This window comes from Scardinius erythrophthalmus (genome assembly GCF_964197995.2).
Source record: "Scardinius erythrophthalmus genome assembly, chromosome: 19".
In the NCBI taxonomy this organism is placed as follows: Eukaryota; Metazoa; Chordata; class Actinopteri; order Cypriniformes; family Leuciscidae; genus Scardinius; species Scardinius erythrophthalmus.
Genome location: NC_138239.1, coordinates 8,904,954 through 8,921,269, shown reverse-complemented (window position 1 = coordinate 8,921,269; position 16,316 = coordinate 8,904,954). Strand labels below are relative to the sequence as shown.

At 42.2% G+C, this 16,316-nt stretch overlaps 1 protein-coding gene across 2 annotated transcripts in view; it reads left to right on the top strand.

The window, feature by feature from the left end:
• slc25a21 (solute carrier family 25 member 21) overlaps positions 1 to 8,592 on the top strand; it is a 97,281-nt gene extending 88,689 nt beyond the window's left edge. For both annotated transcript variants that reach the window (XM_081394469.1, XM_081394470.1), the window contains exons 7-11: positions 1,732 to 1,839; positions 1,963 to 2,127; positions 5,045 to 5,226; positions 7,389 to 7,441; positions 7,791 to 8,592. In XM_081394469.1, coding sequence (XP_081250595.1) covers positions 1,732 to 1,839; positions 1,963 to 2,127; positions 5,045 to 5,226; positions 7,389 to 7,441; positions 7,791 to 7,852 — 570 coding nt within the window. In that variant the 3' untranslated portion in view covers positions 7,853 to 8,592. The remainder of the gene's footprint in view (positions 1 to 1,731; positions 1,840 to 1,962; positions 2,128 to 5,044; positions 5,227 to 7,388; positions 7,442 to 7,790) is intronic.
• The last annotated feature ends 7,724 nt before the right edge of the window (positions 8,593 to 16,316 follow it).

The window sequence follows — 16,316 nt, the reverse complement described above, 5'->3', positions numbered from 1 at the left end:
TGTAATTTATTCCTGTGATCAAAGCTGAATTTTCAGCATCATTACTCCAGTCTTCTTTGTCACATGATCCTTCAGAAATCATTGTAATATGATGATTTTATGCTAAAAAAACATTCATTATTATTTTCAATGTTGAAAACAGTTGTGGACAATATTGTTTCAAAATTCTTTGATGAAAGTTCAAAAGAACAGCATTTATTTAAAATAGAATATTTTCTAACATTATAAATGTCTTTACTATAACTTTTTATTAGTTTAACTCATCCTTGATGAATAAAAGTATTGATTTATTTTATTTCTTTCCCCCAAAAATAAAATTAAAATTCTTACTGACCCCAAACTTTTGAACGTTAGTGTTTAATGTTACAAAAGCTTTAGATTTCAGATAAATGCTGTTCTTTTGAACTTTCTATTCATCAAAGCATCATGAAAAAAAATGTAAAAAACTGTTTTCAACACTGATAATAATCATAAATGTTTCTTGAGCATCAAATCATCATATTAGAATGATATCTGAATCACAGGATCATGTGACACTGAAGACTGGAGTAATGATGCTGAAAATTCAACTTTGATCACAGGAATAAATTACACTTAACTATATATTCACATAGAAAACAGCTGATTTAAATTGTAATAATATTTCACAATATGACTGTTTTTGTTTGTATTTTTAATCAAATAAATGCAGCTTTGGTGAGCAGAAGATACTTCTTTTAAAAACATAAAAAATCTTACCGATCTAAAACTTTTGACCGGTAGTGTATATATATATATATATATATATATATATATATATATATATATATATATGTATGTATATGTATGTATATGTTTGTTTATTTATTTCAGAAAGAAATTCATTTTCAATTATTTTACTTCAAATTGCATTTTTTTATTTTTATTAAAGAACAAAAGGATAAACAATGCAAATTTTTTCTTACTACTATCTTTGGTCATATCTTTCAATAATTCTGGCCATGACTGTGTGTGTGTGTATATATATATATATATATATATATATATGTGTGTTTGTGTATATATGTGTGTGTGTATGTATGTATGCATGTATGTATGTGTGAATATATATGTATGTATGTATGTATGTATATGTGATCAGCAATATATTGCATGTCTGATATGTCGACTAAAACGTTATTTTCATACATTAAAATTGTGCCATTTTAGTATGGATGGATGGATGGATGGTGTGGCAAATATTAACTAAACTAAAACTACATTTTCATCAAAGTAGAAAAAAAATCTATGACTAAATCAATACTATGTTACAGTGAACACTGCTGTTAGAGTCGATGCCTCTTTTCATTTTTGTATGAAAGTATGAAACCATTTGCTCCATCATACAGTTGCGTTGATCTGTTATTGCAACATATGAAGTAATTTATCTTTGTCTCCGTCATTTTGTCTGAGCCGGTTCATTCTTTGATTCCTGTCTGCGTTTCCTTTCTAACCCTTGCGAATGATTGACGCTGGCAGTTTCATTCATTTATTTGTAGGTTAAAGTCAAGCTCTGCGTCTGGACAAACACGTTTCTGAAAGGTTAATTGTCACAGTAGCATTGTTCCTTTGAGTTATGAGACTTGTGTGACATACCTTTCGTCTGTTCTGAATTAAACACAAAACGACTTTCACTAGTCTTTGTGTCTTTCTCGTTTGTCATGTGGCGTCATGTTCTCTTGTGATGTAATTCTGCCTGCTTCAATATGCTAGGCTCTCTCTGTGGCTGGCCTGGGGTCAGGGTTAACCGAGGCACTGGTTGTAAATCCATTTGAAGTAGTGAAAGTGAGCCTACAGGCCAACAGGGATTCATTCAAAGTGGTAAGAGGCTACAGCTGTTAATTGTCGTTTTGGTATTGTTTTTGCCTTTGTCTTGTCACAAATTGTCTTGGTCATTCATTTTGAGGGTGCTAACGTTTTTGCTCTCTGTGTTTCTCCATGCAGCAACCCTCTACGTTTGAACAGGCCAGAACTATTATAAACGCAGACGGCTTTGGCCTCCGTGGACTTAACAAGGGCCTGACCTCCACCCTTGGACGGCATGGCATTTTCAACATGATCTACTTTGGTTTCTACTTCAACGTTAAAGATGCCATACCTGCCAGTCAGGTAAACAAAGCCAGATACAGTGTACCCAAAAAACTATTTAGACACATAAAGGCACAGTCCTCCCAAAAATGAAAATTCTGTCATTATTTACTGACCTTCATGTTGTTCAAAACCTGTGTAGCTTTCTTTCTTCTGCACAACCTAAAAAAAGATCTATTGGGGAATGTTTAAATTATTTTTGCTCATGCGGTGAAAGTCAATGGGGTCCAAAACAACTGAATTTAACTGTATTGACAAAAACTCTGATTCAAGCGGCATCTGCAGAGCATTCCTTACAACAAAGAATGAGATATATTTTTGACCATATATCTCTTTTTGTCATACTGTGAAAGCAGCTTTTTACAAGTGACATGTAAAAGATAAATGCAGGCATATCTATTAAAATAAATATGGATGTGATACAAAAGGAAATGAAGTTTTCCCTAAGTGTTTAGTGGAAACATGCACACTTTCATACAACATGCAAAATTCCTGTTTGGATACAAGTTGCCCTGGACATATAAGTACAACATATTAAGGGGCGGTCACAATACACTTTTTGTTTCATTGACTACAATTGATATGAATGCAAATGATGAAGTCTGGGAACGTAAGCTCACCTGAACTTTTGATACATTGTAATTTTGGATTTATTATTATTTGTTATATGTTTAATTTATATATTTTTTAAAAATGCTGCAGAGCGGGACATCATATCGTGACCGTTGTGGTGTCCAAAGAAATTTTGAGTGCTCAAAGTCTAGTGTGACCTCCCTAGAAAAGACCTCTTTAGTGAGAAACTTTGTGTATCCATTTATCACCACATACATTTCTCAAACATTTCAGGTGGCACCTATAAGAATCCTGTTAATTTTAACATATCTTTTCAGTATAGGACGACATTATCTGTATTGAAAACAGAATATTTTTCAGATTCTGTCCAAACAGAAATGTCAAATTTTTATAATTTATAATGTATTTCCTTAATATTTTTTTCTTTATTTTATATGCATATTACATATACATAATAAATAAAGACCCATATTTATCTTTCTCATGTGTTCACGTCACATGAATAAGTTGTTTTCATAGCTCGAAAACTACAGTGAGTGTAAAATATATGTTAATCTCAGAACTTTTTCATTTGAGATCCAAGTCTAAAAGTAAGAGCTTTTTTTTTACACGCATCCACAGGCTAAAGACTGAACATGTAGCTTGCCGAATTAAAGGAGGGATCAGTCATGCACATTAACAGAGTGAGAGGGAGGAGGAGAGGAGCTGCTAAGATAAACCTCACTAATACCTTCCCTGTTTGCTCTCCATCACATCCTCAAAGGTTCAGATTACACATCCGGCAGGGCTCAACTCCCAAACAAAAGTTAATTTTGTTTAATGGAAACGTTACCATACGCCTGCTCCACATGTATAAACTGGAGCATTAGATTTACTCAAATGAACTAATTGGAAGCAGACTGAGGTATTTGTTGGGGGGAGAGTTACAGTTGAAGTCCTACTGAAGATTTGTATTCCCCCTTCATCTGGTGCTAAGATCGTCATTGCCTGAGAAGCCAGAAACCTCCAGCGCTCAATCATGCGAAAGGGCAGAGCTCACCAACCCTGATTTGACTGTCTTTTGCAAATAATCTCAGGGAAGTGTATGGCTTTTTAGGTATGAGCATCTACTTTTCCTATCTATTTTCAAAGAAGCCAGTCATTCTATTGGGATTAAGATCCAAATTAATGATCCTTCTCCAGGGGTATCAATCCATCATCCCACACAGACTTCAAGATTTAAGGAGCATTTGCTGTGAAACCAACGACTCCTTTCTGTGAGCATTCGGGACAGTGTGCTGCAAATGTAATGTCGTTGAAGGGAGTGTTTGGTGTCGAAGCTATACTTAAGGCGGAGCACTGTTGTTGCACAGCCATGCTCCTCCCCTACAATGCGATGTTCAGGTTTAGTTGTCGATCTTGCATGTCGCTGCTGGGCTTCTGTCATTTGTAAAAAATATCCTGGCCAATTAGATGTCAGAGCTGCGCTGGTTCGGGCTTCTTTTGCTACAGTAATACGCCAGTGTCGAGTCGCAGCCCAATTACCCAAATTGTCCCCATATGCCTCCCAGTCTGCCTGCATGGACTCTGTTTATAAATCCTCTCCCAAAGTTTGCCTTTGGTCACATGACCCACTTCAGCCAATTGTAGAGCCTCGCTCTTCTAATGAAACGCTAATCTGCGCCCCGCTACCATAAAATGATCCGAGCTTATATTTCAGCTCTCATATTCTCTCGCTTCTTTTTTTTTACTCGTTCCTCGCTCGTTTTTTTTCCCATCTCCATTTTCATATCTCTCTTTATTAGCTCTTTTATCTGCTTTACGTTTGTCTTGTTAATTTGCATTTTCGTATCAACTAGAGTGTTATCTCAAAATTTTGAATTTTATGGCTCTACCTATAAAACTGTCATCGAACAGTTACTGTTTTATTTGTCATTAAAGGCAATTGACAACTCTTGTGGCATGATGTTGATACCACAAAAAACTTATTTTGACTTGTACCTTGTCCCTTTCTTTAATAAAAGCAAAAGATTTGAGGTATAGTGAGGCACTCACAATGGATGAAAACAAATATGTATTTGACAAAAACAATATGCACTGATGAAAACAATATGCATGTTAAAATGATTTTAGTGTGAAAAAATCCTGTATAAGCCTTTCCTGTGTAGTTATATCCAATTTTACAACCCTTTTTTAAGGGACGAGTCCTTTTTTTGTGGTAATCAACATTGTCCCACAAGTGCAGAGTATTCCTCAACCTTTACATCTAAAAGTCAACTTTTAGACTAGAAAATGTGACAAATGTGTGTTGATCGTCATTATTCATTGTATAAACAAAAGCCCTCGCTCTCTTTACCTTGAATTTATCTCTCTGTCCATATGCCAGGACCCTCGACTGGAATTCATGAGGAAATTTGCCATCGGTTTGGTTTCAGGAACAGTCTCGTCCTGTGTGAACATTCCTTTTGATGTCGCTAAAAGCCGTATACAGGGTCCTCAGCCTGTTCCAGGGGAGATCAAGTACCGTAGCTGCTTTCAGACCATGGGCCTTGTGTACCGTGAAGAAGGGTAAGGCCTGTGTCTACACCATCACACAACAACTACAGGTGTCGGAATTACACCCGACAGGAGATATTAAACCAACCACAACTGCTACGAGGTTCACCTACAAGAAAAATTACACAACATTTTGTGTTTATCCTCCGCCCACAGGGGACAAGAGGGCAAGTTTTGACAACCGGCATATTTAAGCAACCTCTAAATCTCAGTGTAATTATGTTGTCTTATTTTCTGAGCTACATGCAGGAATAAGACAAAATGTAGAAATTAGTACTAATGTACTTTGTGTCACTTCTTTTGTCTAGATGTATTTATATTACATAAACTTCTTTTTTTAGTGGACACTTGATATGAACCCATAAACTGGATATGGGTTATGTTTATTATATTTATTCCATTCCTCCAGACCATGTGCATATCACATCCTAAAACTCAATACATGCAGTAATAACTGGGTCAATAATAAAAGGCTCAATTATGATATAAGGTTTGATATAAGGCATAAAGTAAAAATATCAGGGAGTTACAATTATGTGGCATAACCTTTCATTATTATATATTTTTTTAATGTATGTATTGATATTTGAAGAAAAAAAAGAGTCAGAAAAAAAAAGAATTAGAACAATTGCCTAAATTGGCATTTAAGGATTTTATGCAATAAGAGTGAGATCAGCTAACATTCTAATGTAACTTACGTACATTCATTGAAAAGCCATGATGATTCTAACGTGAGCTGTTGTTTCTTATAGCGGAGACCCTAATAGTGCCCATAGCGTCCTTCTGTCTCTCTCTCCTTCTGAATTGACAGGCCTCATGGGAAGCTGTGAGAGAATCAGTAGTTTTATGGCTCTTCGGGGCCTTGATTGGCCCCGTTCACCCTGTACAAAGGGAACGGCAACTCGTTTGTTATTAGAGGCAGGGAATTGAGGCCTGATCTTGTGTGCGTGTAATAAAGAGAGAGACACTGAAGCTGTTTTAGTTTTAGGGGTGCTGAGAGGGTACCCCATCCTGTCCAGCCCTCTAACACGACACAGTCCTGGCTAATTAGTGGTCCCTATGGGAGACGTCGTTAAGCAGGTCCTAACGAGGCGCGCGGCGCTCAGCGGGTCAGTCTAATCAGACAGCGGGGCAGAGAGGAAGTGGCTCAAGCCTTATTAACACCAGCACAAGCAGAGGACAGAGGCTGGGACAGGGAGACGGCCAGGCCCACTGCCAGAAATCAGCTTGAACGCATTAGGGCAGGTACACAACTAGAACAGCTATTACTGCACTATACCTGATCCAGCTTCACAGACAGACCGACACTGAGAGAGAGAGTTGACTTACAGTACCTTAAATGGATAGATTAGCAAAAAAAAAAAGAAACTTCTGTCATCATTTATGCACTTTCGTGACGTTCTGAACCTGTACGACCGAATTTCGAACACAAAAGAAAAGGTTTATCCTGCTCTTTACAAAGAAGTGAATTTCAAGCTTCAAACAGGAATCAAACATAAAAGTTCCAAAAAAGTAATCCATATGACTCAATTCTTCTGAAGCCACGTGATATATCTGTGTGAGAGAACAATCAAAACCACAGAACTTTTGTTCATCTTAGAAGCACAAAGAAAGATACTTTTAAACAAACCTGAGAAATTTCCCTCCATTGAATGTCAATTCCACCAAAACTTTGACATTGCAAAAAGTTCATAAAGGATTGTAAAAGTAATCTATATGCACATCAAATATGGTAAACGGAATCTCAAACGTGCTTGCTTGTCACCCAACCACGTTTGAGCTTCCTCAAGAACTCGAGATCTGTTCTCACGTGTCAAGCAAGTATGACAGTGCTTCTGTTTACCGTATTGATGAGCTCTATGTAAATGTGTGTGAATAAAAGCCTAAATTAAAGCATTTTCAAACTTGCCTTGTGAGAACCAATTGCATTTGATGTTGTTGACATTTAAATACTGTAGCTATTAAAATTTTAGTCCATTACTTTAAATATAGTAGTATAGATTATTTTTATGATGCTCTAATTTGCTTTTTGAAGTCTGTATGGAAAAGAGCAGCATTAACATTTTTCAGAATTTCTCATTTTGTGTTCCAAAGAAAAAAGCAAGTCATACGGGCTATAACTATACATCATTAATTTATAGTAAATGTAACTGTCTAACATTTTATTTCTGCAGATATCTTGCCTTATACAAAGGACTGATACCCAAGATAATGAGGCTTGGACCAGGTAACATAAATTAGTGTATAGTTTTCCTATATTAAAGGTATAGTTCACCCAAAAATGAAAATTCTGTCATCATTTACTCATCCTCATGTCATTCCAAATCTGTATGACTTCCTTTTTTCCGGGGAACATAAAAGAAAATGTTTAGTCCATTCAATGGAAGCCAGTTTTCCCCAAAACTTGTTTAGCTACTAAAATTCTTCAAAATATATAGTGTTCTGTGGAAAAAAGGAAGTCATATAGGTTTGGAATAAGGGGGAGTAAATGATGAAATTTAATCGTTAGTGAACTATCCCTATAACATTTGGCAATTATCCATGACCATTGATTGACATTTACTTTCTGAATATAGGAGGCGCAGTTATGCTGCTGGTTTATGAATATGTATCTGGCTGGTTGCAGAAGAACTGGTGATAATCTGCACATCACCATCAGTCTTTAGTCCATCGTCCCCCAGGTCTATCGAACAGAATGCCATGCCTGTTCTTCAGCAATCAACCTACCTCTATCAAAATCACAGTTCATCAGACATGTAACATGTAGACTCTCCAAAATTAATGCTTTACAACCGCACAGTCACTCCCTGAATCTATACTTGACATTCCAACACTTACAACAGAACATATCTGAGAGTTACCTGTCTACATGCCAGCATAGTAACCAGCTCTACACTCCCTAACTGAAAATACCAAATAGATACAGCACCTCATTTTTAACTTAAATTAAGACTTAATACTGAATTACTGAAGCCCGAGGAATCCGTCTACTGTCTTTGGATGGCTAACTGAGGACTGGGACTTTATTAGATTTAGTTTGTAAATTTGTTCTATGTTGGATATCTGAGAACAGAATATCCAATACTCTCAAAGTCAAACACTAGCAATGTTTCAAATTCGGAGTGCAAACAACATGTGCAATGACACTTCAAAATATGTTAGGCATATCTTACCTAGGCAAAGTTAAATTGGCAAATTTAGACAAAAGCACTAATTGAATTATGGAAATTCAAATTAAACTGAAATATTCTGTGATTTCAAAATCATTTTGTGATAAAAAATAATTGTAAAACAGCAATTATAAGGTCTTATCCCAAAGTGGTTAAAATTATTCATGTAATGGCTGTGTTTTGCTAATAAAAGCTCCTGAACTACGATAAATTGGTGGAACTGTTTGTTGGTGCCTTGGAAATAAAACCTTTTTATTGTAAAATGACTAACTTCTGGAGGAAGATTGTAAAAACTAATAATCATTTGCTTGCAGATTAAATGTTTTTGCCTTATGGAAAAAATTTATATAGCTTTTCAGGACTTATTTCCTAGGCCTGGACTGCACAATTTTAAAAATTCTCATGTTTTTCAAGGGTTTCCATATTGGCCCTCATTTGCTGTTGAATTTAAATCATCTGTATTTTGAGGTTTGTAACTTGTAATTCTTTGTTACTGGTGATAACAGATTTCAGTGGGGGAGGAATCTCTGTGGTGACAATCACTGATTTGTTTTTTTTTTCTCTCTCTCTCTCTCTCTAATTTTTTTCTTTCTTCATAATCCAGTATGTCATCATACTTCGTCATGAGCCAAGACACTCACTCTCACTCATCTCTCTTGGCCTTCAGGCTGATTCATCATAGCTCAGCACAACTTGCAACAACAAAACTGAAAAATGCAAATAAAATCTAAACAATCAGGATGGCCTCTCGATGCTGTCATAATACAAATATGAAGCACGGTTTCCTTGTCAGGAAAGACATTTCATATTGTTCACATACTCTTCTAGCTCTGTGTTGCTTAAAGATAACTTGTTGGATAAGTTAAAACAAAGTCATCCGTTAAAATCCACCCTGACCAGTTCACTTTTCCCTCCTTCTCTTTAAAGGTCATGTTTTATCTAACTCTGTTGACTTAAAGACAGGCATTTGGCATTTGTTACACTCCTCTTCAGTCTGGGTTGCACCTCAGGCTCTCATCCTCCGCTTCAGCTCTTGATTGGTCGTTTGCTGTCAGTCCTTTCAACGCTCTTTTAAAGCTTCTCTAAAACAGCAAAGTCTAACGACACCAGACGCATTTTCAGACTATACTCACAGTTTTTCGCTAAATGGTTTAAGACCTTTTTCCGAGTCATTTGAAGCGACATATCAGATAATTTAGTCTTTTGTTATATAATCCCCTAACCTTTCTCTCAATTTGACTTTTTCGCTTGACGTTTTTGTTTGCTGTTTCTTTATCATGAATGCAGATTGCGAGGTGTTGAGCAGCCAGAGATTCGCTGTACCAGAAGAACGAGCAGAAACTGGTGCTTACCTTTGAGCGTTTAAAGCATACTAGGTCTAGTAGGCTACACGAAGGAAAACAGTCTGCTTATGGTCAGCCGGCCTTTAAAGAGAGGCTCGCACCTCGGCCCGGTCCACCCGCAGCCCCTGTGCAGTGTTACCGTGCTCCGTGCTCCTGTCTTCAGCCTGATTGCACACAGTCAGCTTAAGATAACCATGTGACATTTGACTTGACTTTCCATAGGAATTAATTCTAAACAGATGTGGGCGCGTGAGCAAGTGTGTTTTCACTTTCCTCCGTTTCAATGGTGGCTTTAAGATTAAGGTGTTTGTCATGTTTCCTCCTGTCACGACTGTACGTGTGCAGCACCGCCTTAAAAAAATACACTTTTTCGATTGAATTTCCCGTCATAGTGATTTTTAAATTCGATTAATCGCCATGTTTGGACTGTACAGTTCTGTATGTGTCAAACTCCCAATTGGAATGGACCAAAGTGCCATGTTTGCCTTGAATAGGCTGGTCTCGCCGTGTTCTCTGTGTGTTCGCCCTTGTGTTGTGAGCTTTTTTACGTCTGTTGACCCTGCATTAAATGAACGGCTGTGATATGTCCGGCCAGTCGATGCATTTGTATTGTCAGCAAAGCCAACGTCCGTATCGATGGCATCAGAATAGGAAAATGGCATTCAAAGCTGGGGAGTTTGTCTGGCTCATTGTGACATGTGATGGCCTCTATGTGTGGTGGTTTCTTGTCTGCCTTTTTGGTGGTTTATATGTGCTCAAAACAGCACCTCGATCCCGATGCAACGGTCCGTGACCACGGGGTTGGGGTGAAAGTGTTTTCCAAGTCAAATCAGCAGTAGTGCCTGCCAGAAGGACTGTTTGCACTGCAACATATGGGGACTGCATGTATCGTATGTTAGGGACTGAGAGTGTGTGTTTGTGGATTTTCGGCTCGGAGGTGGTGGTGTTTTTAATTGGTTGGGGTCCTGAATATGAAGTATTTTGTTCTGTTTGTAACATTTAAAAAAAAATCTAAACGTTCAATACAGTGCCTTTCATTTGTTTCTGTTTTGGCCCACCAGAAAACGGAGGCAGTGGGTGTTTAAAAAGCTTTGTCCCAGTATGACATGCAGCCCACAGTGATATAAGCTTTTCTTTTCTCTTTTAACCATATCGTTTCACATCAACTCTGATTTTAGACAAAGCTCAGGGGAAAGAGCACTCAGGAATGTGTGGCCATTCATGTAACACCTGAGTGAAAGGCCTTGTAATGGAGTTTGTGCATTCATGTTGCTGCACGTGTGTGAGTGTTTGTGTGTGTTCAGGCATAACCTAAGTTATGGGGACAAAATGTCCCCACAATGATGGCAATACCAGAAATCTTTGACCTTGTGGGGACATTTTTTGGTTAACAGCTTATAATTCATACTGTGTGATGTTTTTTAAAAATGTAAAAATGCAGAAAGTTTTCTTGGTGTTTAGAGGTAGTGTTAGTGTAAGGGGATAGAATATACAGTTTGTACAGTATAAAAATCATTATGTCTATGGAAAGTCCCCATAAAACTTGAAAACCCAACGTGTGTGTGCATGTGTTTGTGCATGCATAGAAATAAATTCTATGCAAATCTAATAAATTATAAGCAAGTTAATTAAAACCAATAAATTAAGGTATTTTGTCTGCCCCATTCTTCAAACAATGGTATTTATTTTTGGTAGATGAATAATTCGAACACATGACACATTTAGACTTTTTTCTTCATTATCTGACTGCTCGCTGTCAGGGTTTTACAGAGGATGCAGACAAGATGGTAAGGTTAATAGTTTATTTTCAGGGAGTGTGGAGATGCAGACAGATGGTGAGTAACAGAAACACAGAATAACAGTGGATGCTTAGCTGGTTGGTAATGTCCTTGTCTTTCTTTCTCTTTGCAGATGATGTCGGACTGAAGGCAGAACAGGATGGCAGGCAGGATGGATTGGAGAGGATGAAATGACAGGTAGGAATCCAGGTAAGTGTTCGGAAGTCTGTGGGTCATGTTAAGGTGAACATCGACGAGACCAGACAAGGAGTGAAGGGAGAGTGTTGAATATAAAGGGTGGTTAATGAGGGAGTGCAGGTGATGATGATTGGTGATTGGGTGAGTGAGTGCAGGTGTGCGCCATGGAGGATTCTGGGGAATGAAGTGCACACACAGATGAAGGCTGAAGAACGTGACCGTGACATTACTCCCCCCTCCCGTAAGGCGCGTCCCGCGCCGAAGAAGGCAGCATACGGGAGGGAGGGTGGGCATCCTGGAGTCCGTGACGGGAAGGTGGAGCAGGTTCAGGAGTACGGACTCCAGGATGGTGGCAGGACAGACAGAGGAGGTGATCAGGACGGTGCAGACTGAGCAGGGAACCAAGGTGAAGCAGACTGATCAGGGGACCATGGTGATACAGGCTGAGCAGGGGACCACGGCGGTAAGGACCTTTCGGGTGGCCATGGCGGTGCGGACCCTTCGGGTGGCCATGGCGGAGAGGACCTTTCGGGTGGCCATGGCGGAGAGGACCCTTCGGGTGGCCACGGCGGAGAGGACCCTTCGGGTGGCCATGGCGGAGAGGACCCTTCGGGTGGCCACGGCGGAGAGGACCCTTCGGGTGGCCACGGCGGAGAGGACCCTTCGGGTGGCCACGGCGGAGAGGACCCCTCGGGTGGCCACGGCGGAGAGGACCCTTCGGGTGGCCATGGCGGAGAGGACCCTTCGGGTGGCCATGGCGGAGAGGACCCTTCGGGTGGCCATGGCGGAGAAGACCCTTCGGGTGGCCATGGCGGAGAAGACCCTTCGGGTGGCCACGGCGGTGAGGACCCTTCGGGTGGCCATGGTGGAGAAGACCCTTCGGGTGGCCATGGCGGAGAAGACTGATAGCCCCCCCCCCAAAATTCCTTTGGGGAAATATCAGGCTTTAACACTGGACTGGAAGAGGCAGGGGGCGAAAGCGGCTCTGGGCTGGACAGGACCAGTGATGAAGGCGGCTCTGGACTGGACAGGACCAGCGGCGAAGAGGGCTGTGAGCTGGGCGGAACCAGCGGCGAAGAGGGCTGTGAGCTGGGCGGAACCAGCGGCGAAGAGGGCTGTGAGCTGGGCAGCGATGAGGGCTGTGAGCTGGGCAGCGATGAGGGCTGTGAGCTGGGCAGCGATGAGGGCTGTGAGCTGGGCAGCGATGAGGGCTGTGAGCTGGGCAGCGATGAGGGCTCTGTGCTGGGCAGCGATGAGGGCTCTGTGCTGGGCAGCGATGAGGGCTCTGTGCTGGGCAGCGATGAGGGCTCTGTGCTGGGCAGCGATGAGGGCTCTGTGCTGGGCAGGACCAGCTGTGAGGAGGGCATTGAGCTGGACTGGACCAGCTGTGAGGAGGGCGTTGAGCTGGACAGGACCAGCTGTGAAGAGGGCGTTGAGCTGAATGGGACCAACAGTGAAGGCTCTGTGCAGGGCAGGACCAGCAGTGAAGGCTTGGTGCTGGGCAGGACCAGCGGCGAAGAGGGCTCAGTGCTGGACTGGACCAGCGGCGAAGAAGGCTCTGTGCTGGACGGGACCAGCGGCGAAGAGGGCTCTGTGCTGGACGGGACCAGCGGCGAAGAGGGCTCTGTGCTGGACGGGACCAGCGGCGAAGAGGGCTCTGTGCTGGACGGGACCAGCGGCGAAGAGGGCTCTGTGCTGGACGGGACCAGCGGCGAAGAGGGCTCTGTGCTGGACGGGACCAGCGGCGAAGAGGGCTCTGTGCTGGACGGGACCAGCGGCGAAGAGGGCTCTGTGCTGGACGGGACCAGCGGCGAAGAGGGCTCTGTGCTGGACGGGACCAGCGGCGAGGGCTCTGTGCTGGACGGGACCAGCGATGAGGGCTTTGAGCTGGACGGGACCAGCGATGAGGGCTTTGAGCTGGACGGGACCAGCGATGAGGGCTTTGAGCTGGACGGGACCAGCGATGAGGGCTTTGAGCTGGACGGGACCAGCGATGAGGGCTTTGAGCTGGACGGGACCAGCGATGAGGGCTTTGAGCTGGACGGGACCAGCGATGATGAGGGCTTTGAGCTGGACGGGACCAGCGATGATGAGGGCTTTGAGCTGGACGGAACCAGCGATGAGGGCTTTGAGCTGGACGGAACCAGCGATGAGGGCTTTGAGCTGGACGGAACCAGCGATAAGGGCTTTGAGCTGGACGGAACCAGCGATGAGGGCTTTGAGCTGGACGGAACCAGCGATGAGGGCTTTGAGCTGGACGGAACCAGCGATGAGGGCTTTGAGCTGGACGGGACCAGCGATGAAGAGGGATTTGAGCTGGACGGAACCAGCGATGAAGAGGGATTTGAGCTGGACGGAACCAGCGATGAGGGCTTTGTGCTGGACAGGACCAGCGATGAGGGCTTTGTGCTGGACAGGACCAGCGATGAGGGCTTTGTGCTGGACAGGACCAGCGATGAGGGCTTTGTGCTGGACAGGACCAGCGATGAGGGCTTTGAAAACTCTGGCTCTGGCTCGGGGAGAACGACGCTCACAGGCCCTGGCGGGCAGGCGACTGGCCCTGGCGGGCAGGCGACCGGCTCTGGCTCTGGCGGGCAGGCGACCGGCTCTGGCTCTGGCGGGCTGGCGACCGGCTCGGGCTCTGGCGGGCTGGCGACCGGCTCGGGCTCTGGCGGGCAGGCGACCGGCTCGGGCTCTGGCTCTGGCGGGCAGGCGACGCTGTCAGTCACAGGCGCGGCGGGCATGACGCTCATAGACTCAGGGGCGGCGGGCACGACGCCTACTGCCTTGGTCTCGGCAGCTCTGGCGTGAAGTGCGGGCTCGGCTGGACTGGCGTGAAGTGCAGGCTCGGCTGGACTGGCGTCAAATGCAGGCTCGCTAGTGCTGGTGACTGAATTCCGGATGATGATGGGTGGCGTGGTGAAGATGGCTGGAGATGGTGGTTGAGTGGCGATGTCCTCAACATCACCTACGGTGAACCTTGAGCCACTCAACCTCAACACATGATCTAGATACTGGGCAAATGAGCCTGGGATTGCCTCCGCTGGAGCTTGCTGGTACAGATGGTTATCCAGTCCGCCCCAAAATACTGTTTTTAGGACATCATCTGTCCAGCTTACCCCAACAGAAAGCTCCAGAAAGCCGGCGACATATTCCTCGATTGAGCAGCCATCTTGAAAACAATGAATCAGACGATCAGCTGGGGTTAGGGTGAAGTGAGCAACTTCCATGCTTCGTGTGGGTCTGGTCTTCTGTCAGGGTTTTACAGAGGATGCAGACAAGATGGTAAGGTTAATAGTTTATTTTCAGGGAGTGTGGAGATGCAGACAGATGGTGAGTAACAGAAACACAGAATAACAGTGGATGCTTAGCTGGTTGGTAATGTCCTTGTCTTTCTTTCTCTTTGCAGATGATGTCGGACTGAAGGCAGAACAGGATGGCAGGCAGGATGGATTGGAGAGGATGAAATGACAGGTAGGAATCCAGGTAAGTGTTCGGAAGTCTGTGGGTCATGTTAAGGTGAACATCGACGAGACCAGACAAGGAGTGAAGGGAGAGTGTTGAATATAAAGGGTGGTTAATGAGGGAGTGCAGGTGATGATGATTGGTGATTGGGTGAGTGAGTGCAGGTGTGCGCCATGGAGGATTCTGGGGAATGAAGTGCACACACAGATGAAGGCTGAAGAACGTGACCGTGACACTCGCCAAGAATTTTCATGTCACGTAAGAATTAATACTGTTATTAGTTAGTCATCTGCATATAAATAACATTAATCTACTGAATTAATAACAATTGTCTGAAGCATTTTTTAATGGAATCAAGATTTTGATGAGCTCTAATCTTTAGTTTGATTATTTCATCATAACAGTTTAACAATATAATAATTAAAAATATGGATATATTAAACTGTAAAATTATTACTTACAGTAGTTATAATTAGTACACTTAATTTGTATTATTTGTTCAAGTAGTAGTAATAATAGAGGCAGTTAATATTTATATTATCATTAAGGACTTTCTGATAAAAAATAAAATGGGTGGCAAATAAATAATGAAAGAAAATTATAATGAACAGGGTTTTTTTACACATGTCTCTTTTAATAAGATACATTCAATTTCATTGTGCAATGTCTGGAGGTGTGCAGCTTCACTGATCATTAATGTTGCATGAATGAATGCTCCTGTTGTCAGAATGTGCGTCAATGTCCCCCATAATGCCTCCTCTTCCCGCAGCGTGCCAACTGCACTTCATTCGATGTTCCTTACAATCTAATAAATAAATGTAATAACTTTTCCCTAGAGCTCTGGCATACATTATTAGAGAAGTGAAACTGGTATCCAAAAAGACAAAAATATGATTTTTATCAAAAACATAACACAACAAAAAAAGGAACAAAGCAGAACATCTAGACATTAGCAATTTTGAACACCCTGAAAAAAAAACATTTAAATGCAAACTGGTTGGTTGTTTTACATGAGATTTGCTTATTCAATCATTTTCTTGAAAACATACAAGAACAATATATTCACAGAGAGAAGCACCAAAATTTAACTCGGGCTAGTGATGACGCAATTTCATGAGGAATGGCCGCCACTATCAGACCAAGTGCAC